Raw genomic sequence first — 17613 nt, forward strand, 5'->3', positions numbered from 1 at the left:
TTTTTGTTAACGATATATTTAAAATGTATTTTGTACAAGTAAACAAGAAAAGTTCCATTAATACCATATTACAGTAAAGCTCAATGAGCATACTTGACAGTTGTCCTCGTGAAACCAATAACGTACGAAACTTCTAATTTGATTCTTCTATAAAGCAGTGGATATTAGCATATCAAATTAGAATACTATCATTTTTTTTATAGAAATAATTAGAATTAGAATAGTACCTTTCCTTAAGATTGGAATAAAGTTAATCGAGGGGAAGGAAATAAAAAAATAGATAAAATAAAGATATCATATTTTATTATTAATTTGAGTCAAACTAGAAATAAGTGTATTTTTTTATATCCCAAATGGACATAAAGTAGAGGGGTTGTTTAATTTTTTTAATAATATCCAAGTAGTAGATAGTAAAAAATTTTATTTTAAGAAAATAATGAAGTAAACTTTATTTTAAATATTATACCATATTTATCAAACAATTTTTTTTTAGTATATGTTTTGTTCATCCAAGCCAAATTAAATATAATACAAACTTGATGAAATTTCTTATAAATTAAGTGACACACACACACACACATATATATATATATATAATTTTTTAAATATGAGACCTAACATATTTAGTTATTTATTACTGTATCCGTTTGTACAACCCCACACAATCCTTTTAATATACACTCCCAATTTTAATTTTATCTACTTAATAATAACATGTAATTCTAGTTTATTTTCACTTTCTTTGTGTTCCTTGACTCTTTCTTTATTAATTGAAAAATAATAATTACAATTAAATATAAATACATATAAAATTCACTATATGCATTCGTTTAAATGATAGCAGTTAATATTCTTGTTCTATATTTTAAGCTATGAAATTATGGATTTTGCGTATGTGAAACATCCCATGGATTTATGTTTTTCCCTTCTTCATTTATTACAAAAAAACTGCAGAGATGAAAAATTTGCTACTTTCTAGTTTTGTACAAGAATAACCTCATGCATATAATACATTATCATAATAATTTTCTTTAACTTAGAAAGAAAATAAGAAAAACTTATTATAGAAGACAATGCACGTTTTTAATAATAATATATTTTAAATCAATTAAAAATAATTTCACACACGAACAAAAGCTTATTATATATAAATCAATGTATAAATATATTTTGAATTCTTTTCTCTATCTTTTTCTGTTCCGTTCGGTTGACCGGGACGTCCTCAACCGTCAGCTAAAGACTCCTTCCCACTGATTGCCTGTGAATTCCTGCAAAAAAGAGGACAAAGAGGCGCCCTAGCGGCCGTTTTGCACTCCGACGCTCAAGTCAGCCAGCAAGAAACACCAAAACTAATCACCCCCGTCTCTGAGCACCGCGTGTGGCACTCTGAAAGTGGTAAAAGAACTGTGTATATGTGTGTGTGTTGTCTCCTTTGGGCAAAAATGTTCTCCAGTCACTTGTACGTAATCTCAAAGCACGGGCAAGCAACCAGAGAGTTTCTCGTAAATTTGCCAAATGTTCCAACCCTTTTTCCGACATTCCCCAGCGCTATTTAAACTGCCCCAGCATTTAAAGCGCCTTAAAGCGCTTTTAATCTCTAACGTAACGCACTCATTAAAGCGCTTAATTACGAAACGTAGCGCATTTAAGACGTTGAAACGCTCGGGAGCCCTAATAGTACCAGAATGCTCGAAAGGGAAACTGTATTGAATATCTTTAATTACCTGACACCTGACTAGAGGGTGTTTCTATTCTGGCATGGCTGTCGTACACGTGGAGGGCCTCACGACGCCATGACCCCATCTGGGGGCGTTTCTACCCATCTGGGGACGTTTCTACGTGTGAGTCCTCCTGCTTGGGAGTGCTACTGCGCTAGGGGTGGCTTTTTGGGTGCCAACTCATGCCCCCAAGTATCTAGCCACTTACTCTGAGAGCGTATCTGCCTTCCTCTCGCACCCTGCACCCGGTTATCCTGGGTGTGACCTTCCTCTTGGGTCGTATCTGTCCCGAAGGCGTCTCTGGGGTTGCAGGGGTACTTCACGAGTCAGGCTGCCCTTCACTGGTATTATCACTATGGCCTTGAAGCCACCTTTTCCTTCTCTTTATCACTTTCCCGAGATATCGGGTCCTGAGGCTTCCCACGGCGTCGCTCCCTCCATGGTATTTCCTACCCATGGGTATCGGGGAACTATACTGTGATTGCCTTACTTTTACACTGTTTGATCTGGCCACGCCCTGGCTGGGCGACGCCTCCACCCAGGCGACGCCTTGCCTTGGCGACACCTTGCCTTGGCGACACCTTGCCTTGGCGACGCCTTGTCCTATCTTGGCGACGCTTCCTCTTGGAGTCTCTACACCTGGGCGACACCTTGAGTTGACTTTGACTTTCCAGTCGTTGACTTTGACTTAGTCAACGCCCTGATACGGGACGGTACATTTTCCATTCTTACATTGAAATATCAAATATTCATTTAAGCGTTTGCACAGACTAAGAGTTAAAGTTCAAACGCTAGGAGAAGAAGGAAGAAGAACACGAATTAAGTCGCCAACAACCCTCACCCAACAACTATACAAAATAATATTAATCAAATTAAAATATAGAACATCGACAAAAAGTCCTAGGTATGGGATCTCTTAAGGCATTTTCACAACTATAAGTTGTCTACTTCAGTTCAACACATCTAAAATGAAATGAGAACCATGTCAAAAGTTGGATGCTTCACTTTGTTTGCTTTCTTAGTGGCACTTCATGTCGAGTGCCGTTGTCTTCGCCCTAGTGTTTCTGATGGGGTTGACGCTGTTCAATCCCATGAGGCTTATTTGCAACTCATAGACCAAAAGATTGAATCTTCTTCTGATGGGCATTACTGTAAGCAAATGTACGGATTCTTGCCTTGTTCCAGTAACATACTTGGCCATCTTTTCCTCATTTTGGTTTATGAGTATTTGTTGTTCCATGGAGAGTCATATTTGGCTACTGGAGGTGAGCAAATCTTCAAGATTCTTGGCCCTGGCGTTTTTGGTGCTAGTGCCTTTGATATTCTTGGGGCACTTCCTGAGTCCTTAATTCTTCTTGGTATGCTTCTTCTCTCATTTTTATTCTCTTAATTTCAATTTTTTTGTTCTTCTTTTGAAGCATCAGAAGGCTTTAGCTGTATCTGGTTAAACTGCTAAGATATTTAGTTATCTGTCTTCCATTAGTATCTTCGTAGATAGCAGTAGAAAGTTACTGTTATGAACATAACTTATCCTAATTATTTTTCTGGTTGTTGCTTGTTTGTTTTCAGTTACTGGAATTTCCAGTGACAAGGAGAGTGCACAAGAGTATGCTTCCACTGGTGTCGGTTTGTTGGCGGGATCATCCATCTTCCTTCTAACTGTAGTGTGGGGAACATGTGTTATCATTGGCAAGCAAGAGATCATAAATGACTCTAACTCGGATGACTTACATTCATGGAGTACAGGAATAAAAAAATCACTAACTGGTCTGCTTTTGATTCCTTCTCTGTATTTGAGCCCTTGCACTAATTTCAAGTTCATCAAGTTGAAAATTATTTTTTTACCAATGGTGGTTAAGTCTAGTGGAAAGAGACTAATCTCCATAGTACAAAAAACAAAATATTCGAATCATTATTAAAAAATATGTTTATATTTAGAGTCTGACTGAGCAAAATTACACGAGAAAAGAGGAGAGTGTGTATAACAAAACCTAGTAGTATATTGTTAAGTACAAGAAGCACATGTTTCAAATACATCATAATGAACTTTCCCTCCATTTAAAAAACTTTTGAAGTTTCATGTTTTTCATTAGCATTACCTTAACTCCTTTATATTCGATTGATTTTGATGTGTAATTTGGAGCTCATTCCCTTCATTTACAGTCTTCTTTTGGTGAATTTATAGGTTATGGTATCACTATGGATGTAGATACTAGAGAGATGGCAATAATCATGGTTTTGTCAACTATACCACTTATCATAATGCAGATTCCCCGTTTCTTCCACTTATCTTCTGCAGCACGTAATGTGACTTTGATGGTTGCTCTTATAGTAGCTGTTACTTTTCTTATCTCTTACTTCATTTACCAGGTTTTGCATTCATCCAACACTTCCTATAGGTTTCTGTAGTTTGATTTTTTTCCAATTCCAAATTGCATTCTTATTTTCACCTATGAATCTTCAGGTGTTTAAACCTCAGATAGAGAAAACTAGACTGGAGTATATTAAGCATCATGACTTAATATTAAGAATTTTTGAACGTGTTGAGAAACAAACTCTGCAAAAGATCCTGGCCGAGGATGGAACTCCCAATGTGGCTGCAATAAGTGGGTGAGTGGGACGTCATGAAACATTTATCAACAGATTAAACAGTTATTTGCTTAGTTTTCTGAACAGTAATTGTGTACATAACCGATGATGATACTTGCCAAGCAGGTTGTATCATGAAATTAGTCAGCACGGGGGCAATGACTTGTTAGCTTCTGAAGTGAGAGAACTCTTGTTTGGGAACAAAATGACGGACACAAATATCAAAGAAGAACAGATAGCAGATTTGTTAAAAGCTTTTGACAGAAATGGTGACCAAATTATAACCAAGGAAGAGTTTGTCACTGGTTTAACAGAATACATTAACCAAACAAAGCATGCCTTGGATAGACAATACCTTCCAAAAGAATCTTTGAGCAATATGTATAAGGTATATCGTCTAATGCACGATGTGACTTGACTGCCACACTTAAATGATAGTTTCCTAGTAAAATCTATTGATATTTATTAAACACGTGCTATTCATACAACACATTTTCTGCTTCTATCTCTCTCTTATTTCCTCATACTTTTCTCTTTCTCTCTTAGTTGAGAAATTTATTGTTCAAATAACATCACATTATTAAATGCAGGACATTAGTCCTTTTGACATTGTTTGCAATGGGGGGTTTTCTTCTTTGCTTATCATCCCAAGTAATTTTCACCTGCTAACTAAAGCACATTCCTTCTGTTGTTTTCTGAACAGACTTTTATTAAGCCATGGATTGAACACGCGAGAAAGGAACGTGAATTGAAGAAACATCTTATATCTGAAGTCTTAAAGCATGCTCAGAATGATATGGTTGGCAGGCTGCAAAATGATAATGGTACACCTGACAAAGCTGCAATCAAAAGGTCCACATATTGATCTTGTTTGCCATATTTACTACAAATTTGGTTGAAACTTACCGTGGAGTTAAACAATTCGATCTTAAACGATTGATGCAGTAAAGAAAATGGTACTAATCATCTTTAAATAGAATTACACCAATTATTTACGAAGAAATTGTTTAATCTCATTTTTACTTCAGTATTAGGCAAACTACAATTAAGTAGTACAACCAAATTAATTAGATGTTCACAGACTTCAGCTATGCGACAATAACCAACTATTACAATCACAGATATTAAATGTTCAAATCTAAAGCTAATGAGATTTGGTTGTGTATGAATGACCCAACAAAATGCTATAGGTTCCTTTGACTATTTTTGCTTGTTCTGTGGACACTGATGCAACAGGTTGTTTGAGGAAATTGATGTCAACAAGGATAACCACATTTCAAGATCTGAATTGGAAAAGGTAGTCAAGGACATCCAGTTTAACAAGTTTGTAGATGCTGAGGAGGCAGTTACAAAACTTGCTCAAGATCTTGATCTCAACGGAGACGATGAAATTAGTAAGACCGAGTTCATTGAAGGTCTTACAAAATGGATGAACTCAGATTCCAGCCGAGCTGCTAACTCAAAATCTTCATCTCAGGGAATTCATAAAGTATTCCTTTCTTCCTTTACTAAAAAATTTCCCACTTTCAATTTTCTTCTTTCTTTTCGGCCAAACATTTTATCAAGAACATATATTTACACATGATATCTAATGATTGTGTATTAGACCTGGGAAGATGTTGAAAAGGTAATGGAAGAGAATCAAACCAATGGGACTTCTGCATGGTTGACGGCCATAGGATATGTGGTATTGGGGGTTACTATGCTGGCTCTTCTAGCAGAACCCTTAATAGCAAGTGTTCAAAAATTCTCTGAAGAAGCAGGAATTTCATCGTTTTTCATCTCATTCATTTTGGTCCCCCTGGCTACAAATTTTAGAGAAGCAACCTCAGCAATCAAAGAAGCTGGCCATAAGAAGAGAAGTAATACTTCTCAGACAATATACGAGGTTGGTCATCATCTTCTTGTGCTAGTTTCACTTCTTCACATGCTACTATGTCACAAATACAATACATGTAGATAGATAGGTACAGGACAGTCACAATTATTCTCAAAATATATAGGATGTGGTACATGTCTGGTATATATCTAGATATAGTAAAATAAAATAAAAAAACATAAATCATTACCATTATAAATCACTTCTTATTATCTACGGATAGGAAAAGTATCAATGTTATTAGTTTCATGAAATAATCATAGAAGTAAAATTATAAGTATGGACACGGGAACAAATTAAATCATGGTGCTTCATAGCTGTTGTAAGTAAAGTTATATATATGAAGATTTTGTGTGAATACAGATTTATGGAGCAGTGTTCATGAACAACATTCTTGGCTTTGTGGTGATTTCTATTCTCATATACGTGCGTGAGATCAGTTGGCAATTCTCAGCTGATGTACTGGTTGTGGCAATAGTTTGTGCAGTAATGGGCCTCACTGCTCGTTTTCGCCCCACTTTTCCTCTTTGGACATCCTTCGCTGCATACTTCATGTACCTAATAGCATTGCTCTTGGTTTTTGTCCTCAAAGATGTTCTCAATTATGTTTAATGACTCTTTGGAGCAAACATGTGGATGCTGTTAAGCATTAAACTCAAAGTCGCCATCAGTTTTGTTTTGGAAATTTAAATGACCAATAATTATTACCTTAATTTTGATTTTAAATGTCATTTATACTATGATTTTAAATGTAATTTATAGTATAGTTGTGATCAAAGAACATATAGAATTTGATAAGTCTATTATGAGACTATTTAGAGAGATTGTATTCTTATTTGAAAAGTAGTAGTGAAATAAAAATATATTCTTTGTTCACAAATTGATATAAGAACTATGGTTAGTATAACCAATAATATGTTACTGCCTCGACTAACAAAGATGGTGAATTATGACAATCGAAGCATCCAAATGAAAGCCCTTTTTCTTTTTCAAGATTATGGGGGGGTGGTTCAATAAGGTTTTTGAAGAACCAGTAAATACCACAGGTTACTCGGTGGCCCAATCAAAAGATAAGGTAGTTTTGTATATGTTGTATCGAGTTGTTGATGAGGCAATTCTTTAGAAGATTGTTGGTGCATCCACTTCAAAGAAAGCATGGGAAATTTTGGAAAAGGTGTTCAAGGATGTTTTCCGAGTTAAACAAATGCGTCTTCAAACTCTATTAGGTGAGTTGGAAGCCATGAAGATGAATGATTCGAAAGATGTATCTAGTTACATTACTCGTGTGCAATGGAGAAACTCTCACGGATGCAAGGGTTATGGAGAAAATTCTTCGATAATTGACCGATAACTTTGAAAATTTTGTATGTGTAATCGAGGAGTCAAGAAATTTAGAAGAAATGACCATTGATGATCTTGCGGGTTCTCTTGAAGCACATGAACAACAGAAGAAGAAAAAGAAACAATAAGTCTTGGAGGAAGCCTTACTAACAAATATGGCCATCAAAGAGGACATGGACACGAGGCCGCAATTTTGATCGCAATGGAGGTCATGGTCATGGAAAAATCAATGAAAAAGGGGAGAAATGAACCAAAAAATTTGGCATGGGCGAGGCCATGATAGTGGAAGGGGTGGTCGTTCAAATCGTCCAATTGTTGAATGTTAGAACTGCAGCAAATATGGACACTATGCAAATGAGTGTTATGCCAAGAAGAGAGTGGAAGAAAATGCAAATTTAGTGGAGGAAGATGAGATAAAAGATGAAGGAATTCCCATGATGGCCAATGAAAACGTCACTCTAGATAGTGATATGGTATGGTATCTAGACATCGGTGCTACTAATCATATGTGCGACCACAAACACCTCTTTGTTGATATACAAGAGATAGAAGATGAACATGTGTCTTTTGAAAACTTAACAAGAGTTTCAGTCAAAGGCCGGGGAAACATATGTTTTTCCCAAAAGGACGAAAAAGAAGGTACAATAGAGGACGTTTATTATGTACATGACTTGAAGAGTAATATTCTCAGTATGGAACAATTATTGGAGAAAGGTTGTTCGGTTTTCATGAAAGACCGAATTTTGCATTCGAAGGACAAAAATGGATGAGTTCTCGCACACGTGAAGATGACGAAGAATTGAATGTTTAAATTCAACTTAAAGAATACATTGCAGGAGAGGTCCTTTTCGAATTAAAAACAATCCGGAGACACACCACAATGATCATTCAACAATATAACTATGCAAAGTGACGAATGTGAAGAAAAGTAAGTGATGTTGCAGAAAGTCCCGCGACCTCTTCAACCACACATGCTACACCAAATCAATTTTAAACATGTAAAAGTTACTTGGTTAAGGAGTGGAAAATGTTGTTGTACAAAAACAGTGACAAAAAATGACCAATCAACTTCAACACATGTCAACCTGCATATGTGTATCATCCCATGCCCAAACCTCCATGCATGTTCCAACCACCTTCTCTCTTATATAATACCTATAAATACCCCTAATATCACTAAAGTATATCAGGCCATAAAGTTGTAATACTATTCTCCCTTTTGGAAGAGAACACTATGAGAGGTATCAACAACCCCACTGGTAACTGTAGTAGGTAATTTTGAATATTTTTGTGAAGGTGATTTCGGAGTTGTGTGAAACAGCTTTGTAGTTTACAAATGGCAGATACTTCTTTCTATCTTACTAATTTCCCTAATGAGTTTCAAGAAATGGATTTATGGAAGCTATTTCAGTGTTGGGGAAGAGTTTTAGACGTTATCATCTTTAGAAAGTTAAATGCCAGAAAACAACGTATTGGGTTTGTTAGATTTCACGGAGTGAGGGACGCGATCACTTTAGAAAGACAACTCGATTCTATTTGGATTGGTACATGGAAGCTGCAGACAAACATACCCAAATATAGAAGGCAAGAGAAGCCAAACCACACCTTGCAGAGAAAGGAGACAAGTTCATACTCGGAAATTTTGGAGTCAGAAGATTCAACAACGCTCTTAGACTCAAGCCGTCATGGGTGGAAATACGGGCAATGATCAGAAGGGCGAAGTGGACAATTTGCCACATTTTAGGATTAATGCGAAGACGTCTTTTTGGTTGGAGAAATGCTTCAATGGAAAACTATTGAAGGTAGCAGACATGTAAGTTGTCAATAAGAGTTTCATTTTGGGAGGATTTAATTTAGTGTGGGTAAGATATTTGGGGGACATGTACGTGCTTCTGTCCTGAGAAGAAGAGGGATTAATCGAGAGGCGCCGAAAACAAAGAATGGTTCGAAGGTATTTTTGGATCTATCGTCCCCTAGAATGATTCCTTTGTGGTATCAAAGAAGATTGCCTAGTTCCGTTGCAAGGGTATTCCACTGGCTCTTTGCAGCAATCAATATTTTGAACGTATAGGAGCTCTTATAGGTACACTGGTAGAGGTTGATGAGGGAACCATTTCAAAAGATGTGTTAGAGTACGCGAGGTTGCATATCAGAATCCCTATAGGAGAGGAGGAAAGGCCGGTGAAATCAGTGAGAATAAATGATAGATTTTGTCAGGTGTCCTTTGAGGAAGAAATTCCTCCTGTTTCTACGTTTGGGACTTTTTTTCACAAGTGGAGTGTGACTTCAGAGGAAGGATCTGAGGCCCATCTAGACACAAATGTTGGCGAATATTTTTTCGAATATGAGTGCTCCGAACACTACGGTAGGAATAGAGAGAGAAGAGGTGAGGAGAAGATCGTTCAGTTTTCGGCGGAGGGGGAAGAGTATCCAAAAGGCGGCACAAGAATTAGTGGAGGAATTAATTCTATTGGGAAGAGTCAGAGTGATGCTTTGGAATTGAGGAAAGATGGGACAATTGAATTGGAAAATGAGGTGGAGCGCACATCTAAAAGTTCTTAGGAGGTAATTAATTGCGGAACAATCGGTAGAGTGACGGTCGGTGCTGGTGATGGTGCATGATTGGAGAACGGTGGCAGTGCGTGTGCAGGGGCAGTGCAATTGCAAGACGTGGCAAAGGGCGCGGGTGCGGGTACGAAGCTAGGCGGCTTCGTGACTATAGGCTCAGTGTAGGTTGTTGTGGTAGAGAGAGGCGAGGCGTAGTGAAGTGTCGATGCAAGCAAAGGTTCAGATGAGTGTGGGAGAGACAGTGAGGCAGCAAGCATTGTGAAAGGGATGATTAATGCGGGGCCAATATGGAGCGGAGAGGATGAGTAACGCGGGGCCAGTGCGGAGCGGAGAGACTGCTGTTTTGTACACTAGTGCAACAATATTATCTCCTCCAAGGGCTAAGGCATGTGGGTCAGAGTTCCTTTTTGCTAGTTGTCTAGTGGGGAAGATGATGACTAGCATTGGTGAAGACGTGGGATTTACGTCTACTTCGAAAGATGGAAGTGCACCTTTGGTTGAAAGGATATCTAAGTCTACTTCGTCAAAGGAGTTGTGGCCTGAAATCATCATCTCGGAGAACGACGTTAGAAACTATAATAATATGCTTTGGTTAAAAGATGAATACGGTGAAGCTTGGAGAATGTGGGATAATGGCAAGGAGATGAGTTTTACTTTGTTAGGGGAAAAAGAAGTCGTCTTAAACAGGTTTCGCTGTTTGGAGAACCACGTTTCTGATGATGATTCTAATTAGTATGAAAAGAACATACTTAAGAGATTTGATCCGAAAAGAGGAGGCTGGAATGTTTTGCCTTCAGGAGACAAAATGCTCCGAGTTTAGTAAGGAAAGTTGCTATTATTTGTGGGGCTCAAATGAAATTGAATGGGTTGAGAGCGGTGAAGTGAATAATGCAGGAGGAATTATTACTATGTGGAGAAGAAGTTGTTTCAATATGACAAGTTCCTTTAATGGGAGAATTTTTCTATCATTGAAGGGGTTTGGAAGGTAGGAGTTGGGGTACAAATTATGGTAGTGAACATGTATAGTTCTGCCTCGCTGAAACAAAGGAAGAAGGTCTTGGATGAGATCCGTGAACTCAGGAAGAGTCAACAGAACATGGTGTGGTGTGTAGTTGGGGATTTTAATTCAATTAGACGGAAGGAGGAGAGAAAAAGCTTAGTTTCGGTATCAGATTATAGTAGAGAGACTAAAGGGTTTAATGATTTCATCGAAAACTTTGAGTTGTTGGATATTCCGATGGTTGGAAGAAAGTTCACTTGGTACAAGCCAAATGGGTTAGTTAAGAGCAGGATTGAAAGGATTTTCGTTTCTAAGGAGTTGTTGGATGTTTGGCTAAACAATAAAAAAATTGTTCTTAGTAGATCGGTCTCTGATCATTGTACTTTAGTGCTTAAAGTTTTGTCGATGGATTGGGGGTCGAAATCATTCAGAAGTCTGAACGTGTGGCAAAGAGATGGAAGGTTTTTAGAATTCATTCGCAATAAATGGCAAAGTTGTGAGGTGTTAGGTGGAGGGATGTTTGTATTAAAAGAAAAAATGAAAAAGATAAAATCAGTTTTATAAGAAGTGGAATAGAGAGGTGTTCGGGAACGTTAATCAAGCAGGGGAATTACTATAAAAGAAAATTCAAGAGCTGGACGCAAGAGATGATGAAAGTGATTTAGATGAGCTTGGGTGGGAGGAGATGAGACTTTTGCTGGCTGAACAAAGTCAGAATTTTTTTCAAACAAAAAGCGGTCTTGCATAAAAAAGCAAGGGTAAAGTGGTTGAAACAAGGCGATTTAAATACAAAATTTTTCCATTCGTTTGTGAAGTGGAGGAGAATGAGAAACGGGATCAACGGGGTAGTAGTAAACGATTAGTGGTGCGATGATAAGAAGGTGGTTAAGGCTAAGGTCAGAGAGTTCTCCGAAGTCAGATTTAACGGGAAGTCCAAACCTCAGGTTAGGTTGGACAATGTTCGGTTCAACTCTATATCTGAGGAAGATAATGTGTCGTTGGTTGGAACTGTTTCTAAAGAGGAAATTAAGAATGATGTTTGGAGTTGTGAAAGCTCGAAGAGTCCTGGTCCTAACGACTTCAATTTCAGTTTCATCAAGTTTTGTTGGGTTTGCCTTAAGGAAGATTTCGTCTCGGTGGTAAACGATTTTATGGTCAATGGTAAGTTGCCTAGGGAGTCAAATGCATCCTTTACTTGTTTGATCCCGAAGTTTGATAATCCGCAACAGTTTAGCGATTATAGACCTATTTTACTGGTAGGGTGTGTGTACAAAATCATGTCGAAGATTTTGGCTATCAGGTTGAAAAAGGTAATTAGTAAAGTCATCGACGTTAGGCAATGTGCTTTTCTCGAAGGAAGGGGGCTTTTGGATAGTGTTCTAGTGGCTAACGAAGTCTTAGAAGAGATGAAGAGGAAGAAGAAAAGTTACGTGTTTTTCAAGGTAGATTACAAGAAGGCTTATGACTCTGTGAGGTGGGATTTCATTTACTCTATGTTAGGCAGACAAGATTTCTGTGAAAATTGGATTTCTTGGATTAAAGCCTGTTTGGAATCAGCGTCGATGTCAGTTCTTGTAAAACGAGAGCCCTACGAAGGAGTTTATTCCGAAGAAGGGTTTGAGGCAAGGTGACCCTTTAGCTCCGTTCTTGTTCCTTATTGCGGCTGAAGGCCTAACTAGGTGTCTAGAACTACGATTTATAAAAATTTGGTTGAGAGCTTGAAAGTCGAGAAAAAGTTGGTTAAGATAAACATGCTCCAGTATGCTGACGACACTCTGTTTTTTTGTGAAGCAAATATCAAAAGCGTGTTTAACATAAAGGTTATTTTGAACTGTTTCGAGTTGGCATTTGGCTTTAAGGTGAATTTACTCAAGAGTAGACTGGGTGGGGTTAGGGTTGATTAGACGATGATCCTCCATTTTACGACAATATTAAATTGTGAAGTGATGAGAACTCCATTTAAGTACTTGGGGATGCCTATAGGGGTGTCACAAGATGGGTGAGTTTTGGGACGAAGTGATCAACAGAATAAAGAGCAGGTTAGGTAGGTGGAAGGGTAGATACATTTAAATGGCTTGGAGGATATGCTTGATTAAGTCCATTTTATCGTTAATACCTCTGTTCTATCTTTCTATGTTCAAGTTGTTGTCTGCTGTGTTGAAGAAGATTGTGTGCTAGTAGAGGAATTTTCTGTGGGGTTGGGGGTCAGAAGAGAGGAAGATTGCATGGGCTGCTTGGGACAAGGTTAGTAAATCCAGGGAAGCGGGTAGACTCTACATTATTAAAGTTAGGCAGTTTAACATGACATTGTTGGGAAAATGGATTTGGTGTCAAAATTCGGACAAGCAGGGGGGGTTGTGAAGGGAGGTCATTGAATCCAAGTATGGAGGATGAAGAGGCTTGAATGAACAGAGGATCAATAATAGCAAAGTCTATTTGTGGTGGAGATATTTGATGAAGGTCTGGAGGTCTGAGGAGTGGGGAGGGAAGTTTGAAGATAAAGTCAATTGGGAGGTTAAAAATAGGAGAGATATTATGTTTTGGACAAACAAATGGGTAGACATAAGAGTCTTGAAATGTAGATTCCTGAGGCTCTTCTCTTTTTCTATTCTTAAGGAGGGGATTCTATTTGATTGTGGAGAATGGGTTAATAGTGTTTGGGAGTAGAAACTAATTTGGAGAAAAGGGTCTTTTTGCTTGAGAGGAGGATAAGGTAAGCTAGCTTGTAAAGATGATTTCCAATAAGAAACTCGTGTTAGAGACCGTGGACAGATGGGTTTGGAAGGATAGATAGTCAACAATGTTTCCATTCAAGTCAACTTATGGTTTGTTAAGGGTAGAGGGAGTCGAGGAGGTTTTGCGAATGTATAATTTCTTTTGGAGGATTAAGGCTTTTCCTTCAGCTCAGGTCACAACTTGGAGGGTGATTGAAAACAAGATCGCTTCTAAGGTTAATCTGAAGAGGCGAGGGATAGGGGTCGAGAGCAACCTTTGCTACTTGTGCAAGGTGTCAGAGGAGTCAACAAATCATTTGTTTTTTGGATGCAAATTCGCCTGGCTAGTTTGGAATCTTTGTTACGATTGGTTAGGAGTGAGTTCGGTTGATCTTCTTGTCCCTAAGTGACACTTCGAGCAATTCAAACTTCTGGATGCGCCTACTTCAATTAATCTTACTATGGGTAATGTTTGGATAACGTTGGTTAGCGAGATTTGGAGACACAGGAATAAGTTTATTTAAAGGAGGAGTGGTTGATCAAACTGAAATTTTTCCCTACCAAAGGTTAAGGTTTGGTCTTGAATCTCATTAAAGGTAAAGTCAATGAGTTTCTCGTTTTCTGACTGGTGCCTAGAACGCCTGGTATGTATGCATTCGATTTAATGCACTGTAAGGGTGGCAGGGTAGGTTATTGATATTTCTGTTTCTTTGTAGTTGGGTGTGTTGGGGTAGGTAGTAGGTGGTTTTATTTGGGTTTTGTTGGGTATGTGGAAAAGTGCTCTTTGGTTTCTCTTGATATGTGTGAGGGTTGGATCACCCCTTAAGTGGACCTATTTAATTTAATTGTTTCTTATTGATAAGTGTATCGTCCCGTACCCGGGCGTTGACCAGAACTAAAAGTCAACACATGATGGGACCCCTCAAGGGACCCAAGGAAAAGTCAACAGGTTGACCGCTCGAGGCATCGCCCGAGAGGAGACATCGCCTAAATTAAGACATCGCCCGAGAGGAGACATCGCCTAAAGTAAGACGTCGCCTAAAGTAAGACATCGCCTAAGGAAAGACATCGCCCAAGAGAGACATCGGGTGTCGACAGTTCAGAACAGTAGCAAGGAGAAGAGAAAGGTGGCTTCAAGGCCATGAGTTCTAGTACCAGAAGGGGGTAAACCTGACGCGTGAAGTATCCACGCCACTGTTGGGAGACCCTGGGACAGATACGACCCATGAGAGGGTCATGACCAGGGGAGAACCACGTGTATGATACGAGAGAAAGGTAGATACACCCCCAAGGCAAGTGACTAGTGATTGGGGCGCATGAGTTGGCACCCAAAAAGTCAACCCACGTGACAGAAGCACTTCGTAGAGAAGAAGGCTCACACGATGGAAAAACCTTAAGTTGGGTGGCGGCGCTGTGGGACCCTCTGCACAAAATAACGATCAAGTCAGAGGGGCACGTGGCAATGCCCACGTGCTCATTAAAGGTTTCAGGGAAAGTTTGTCAAGGTACGCGTTAAGTAAGTTAAGATTCGTATATTCCAAGGCACATTTTTATACGCCTTCAATGCGCTTCAACGCGCTTTAAATGCAGAAGGTATATAAAAAGAGGCCTTGGGTCGTTTGAAAAGGAGATAGAGTTTTAACCTAATTCTCATAGTCACACAGAGCACAAACCCTAATTGTTCTTGATGGCGGAACCAGCTGTGAGCACAAGGCAATTAGGGGAACACAGTTCTAGCCCTTCAGTACAGTTATTTCTGACCACCCTCAGAGCATTCTTTACGGTGTTTCGATACTAGGGTGCTTCACCTTTTAATGTTTCTCGCTAGCTGACTTGATCATCGGAGTGCAAACGGCCGCGAGGGCGCCCCTTTGTTCACTTCTTTCAGGTACTCACAGACGGAGCAAAACGAAGGTGCCCTAGCTCGCGAGGACAAGCCACGCGCGAAGACGATCCCGGTCAACCGGCGGGAACATTTGGCGCCCACCGTGGGGCCCGGTAAAACTTGATCCCATCCACAATTTTTTTTGAGTTTGTGATGAGGAACACGAGGCAAGATCCACTGGGATCTGAAGGGAGCGAGGACCCCACCTTGCAGCAAATCATGGAGATCATGAGAGTCCTCCAATGAGTAAACGAAGAAACCAAGGTTGACCGATTGAGGCCATTCCTCGAGCGTGAAATATGGCAAACCTTGGGTTGTATTTTCAGCTAAGATATTCTAACCTAATGCTTTCTTTTTGAACGATCACAGGTAAGTCAACCTAGCTTGGTGTCAGTACTGCCACTCGAGTATAGGCGTCCCGTGAGTAAATGATTACCTAGTGGCAGGTAAGATGGAGAGCTCGTCAGCTCAACCCAAGTGTTTGGGGGAGGTCATCTCGGTGTTTGGGCACAAGAGGCGAGTTGTGAGCTCAGCTCAGATGTTGGTGAGCCCAAAAAAGGTAACAAAGATAAAGTGATATTTTATCTGTTGTGATATTATTCTAGAGATAAAAGATAAAGAAATATATTATTTTAGAGATAAAAGATAAAGAAATATATTATTTTAGAGATAAAAGATAAAAAGATATTTTATCTGTTGAGATATTATTTTGGAGATAAAAGATAAAGAAATATATTATTCTAGAGATAAAAGATAAAGAGATATTTTAAATATTTTATCTGTTGAGATATTATTTTGGAGATAAAAGATAAAGAAATATTTTATCTGTTGTGATATTATTCTAGAGATAAAACATAAAGAAATATTTTATCTGTTGTGATATTATTCTAGAGATAAAAGATAAAGAAATATATTATTTTAGAGAAAAAAGATAAAGAAATATTTTATCTGTTGAGATATTATTTTGGAGATAAAAGATAAAGAAATATTTTATCTGTTGTGATATTATTCTAGAGATAAAAGATAAAGAAATATTTTATCTGTTGCGATATTATTCTAGAGATAAAAGATAAAGAAATATATTGTTCTAGAGATAAAAGATAAAGAGATATTTTAAATATTTTATCTGTTGAGATATTATTTTGGAGATAAAAGATAAAGAAATATTTTATCTGTTGTGATATTATTCTAGAGATAAAAGATAAAGAAATATTTTATCTGTTGTGATATTATTCTAGAGATAAAAGATAAAGAGATATTTTATCTGTTGAGATATTATTCTGGAGATAAAAGATAAAGAGATATTTTATTTGTTGAGATATTATTTTGGAGATAAAAGATAAGGAGATATTTTATTTGATTGTGATATTATTCTGGAGATAAAAAATGAAGAGATATTTTGTTTATTGTGATAATATTCTGGAGATAAAAGATAAATAAATATTTTATCTATTGTGATGTTATTCCCAAAGATAAATCCTCCTCGCTCTCGAGCGAAGCTGAGGTCAGTTAACAATTATCAGTTAAATCCTCCTCGCCCTCGAGCGAAGCTGATGTCAGTTAATAGTTATCACTTAAATCCTCCACGCCCTCGAGCGAAGCTGAGGTCAGTTAATAGTTATCAGTTAAATCCTCCTCGCCCTCGAGCGAAGCTGAGGTCAGTTATCAGTTAAATCCTCCTCGCCCTCGAGCGAAGCTGAGGTCAGTTAACAGTTATCAGTTAAATCCTCCTCGCCCTCGAGCGAAGCTGAGGTCAGTTAATAGTTATCAGTTAAATCCTCCTCGCCCTCGAGCGAAGCTGAGGTCAGATATCAGATAAATCCTCCTCGCCCTCGAGCGAAACTGAGGTCAGTTATCAGTTAAATCCTCCTCGCCCTCGAGCGAAGCTGAGGTCAGTTAATAGTTATCAGTTAAATCCT

General features: G+C 38.3%; 1 protein-coding gene across 1 annotated transcript; it reads left to right on the plus strand.

Moving 5' to 3' along the window:
• The first annotated feature begins 2599 nt into the window (after nucleotides 1-2599).
• LOC137835154 (sodium/calcium exchanger NCL1-like) lies at nucleotides 2600-7066 on the plus strand. Its single transcript, XM_068643522.1, has 9 exons — nucleotides 2600-3076; nucleotides 3288-3485; nucleotides 3904-4088; nucleotides 4183-4328; nucleotides 4434-4695; nucleotides 5011-5159; nucleotides 5544-5796; nucleotides 5914-6195; nucleotides 6550-7066. The coding sequence occupies exons 1-9, from the start codon at nucleotides 2692-2694 to the stop codon at nucleotides 6796-6798; spliced, it is 2109 nt and encodes a 702-aa protein (XP_068499623.1). The 5' UTR covers nucleotides 2600-2691; the 3' UTR covers nucleotides 6799-7066.
• Nucleotides 7067-17613: the final 10547 nt, after the last annotated feature.

This window comes from Phaseolus vulgaris, chromosome 5 (genome assembly GCF_000499845.2).
Source record: "Phaseolus vulgaris cultivar G19833 chromosome 5, P. vulgaris v2.0, whole genome shotgun sequence".
NCBI classification, from domain to species: domain Eukaryota; kingdom Viridiplantae; phylum Streptophyta; class Magnoliopsida; order Fabales; family Fabaceae; genus Phaseolus; species Phaseolus vulgaris.

What these genes read in the sequence shown, in the direction of transcription:
- LOC137835154 (XM_068643522.1), top strand. Translation starts at nt 2,692, where the DNA reads ATGAGAACCATGTCAAAAGTTGGATGCTTCACTTTGTTTGCTTTCTTA. An exon ending in AATGTGGCTGCAATAAGTGG is followed by an intron (nt 4,329 to 4,433) that starts GTGAGTGGGACG and finishes CTTGCCAAGCAG; the next exon opens with GTTGTATCATGAAATTAGTC. An exon ending in CTTCTCAGACAATATACGAG is followed by an intron (nt 6,196 to 6,549) that starts GTTGGTCATCAT and finishes GTGTGAATACAG; the next exon opens with ATTTATGGAGCAGTGTTCAT.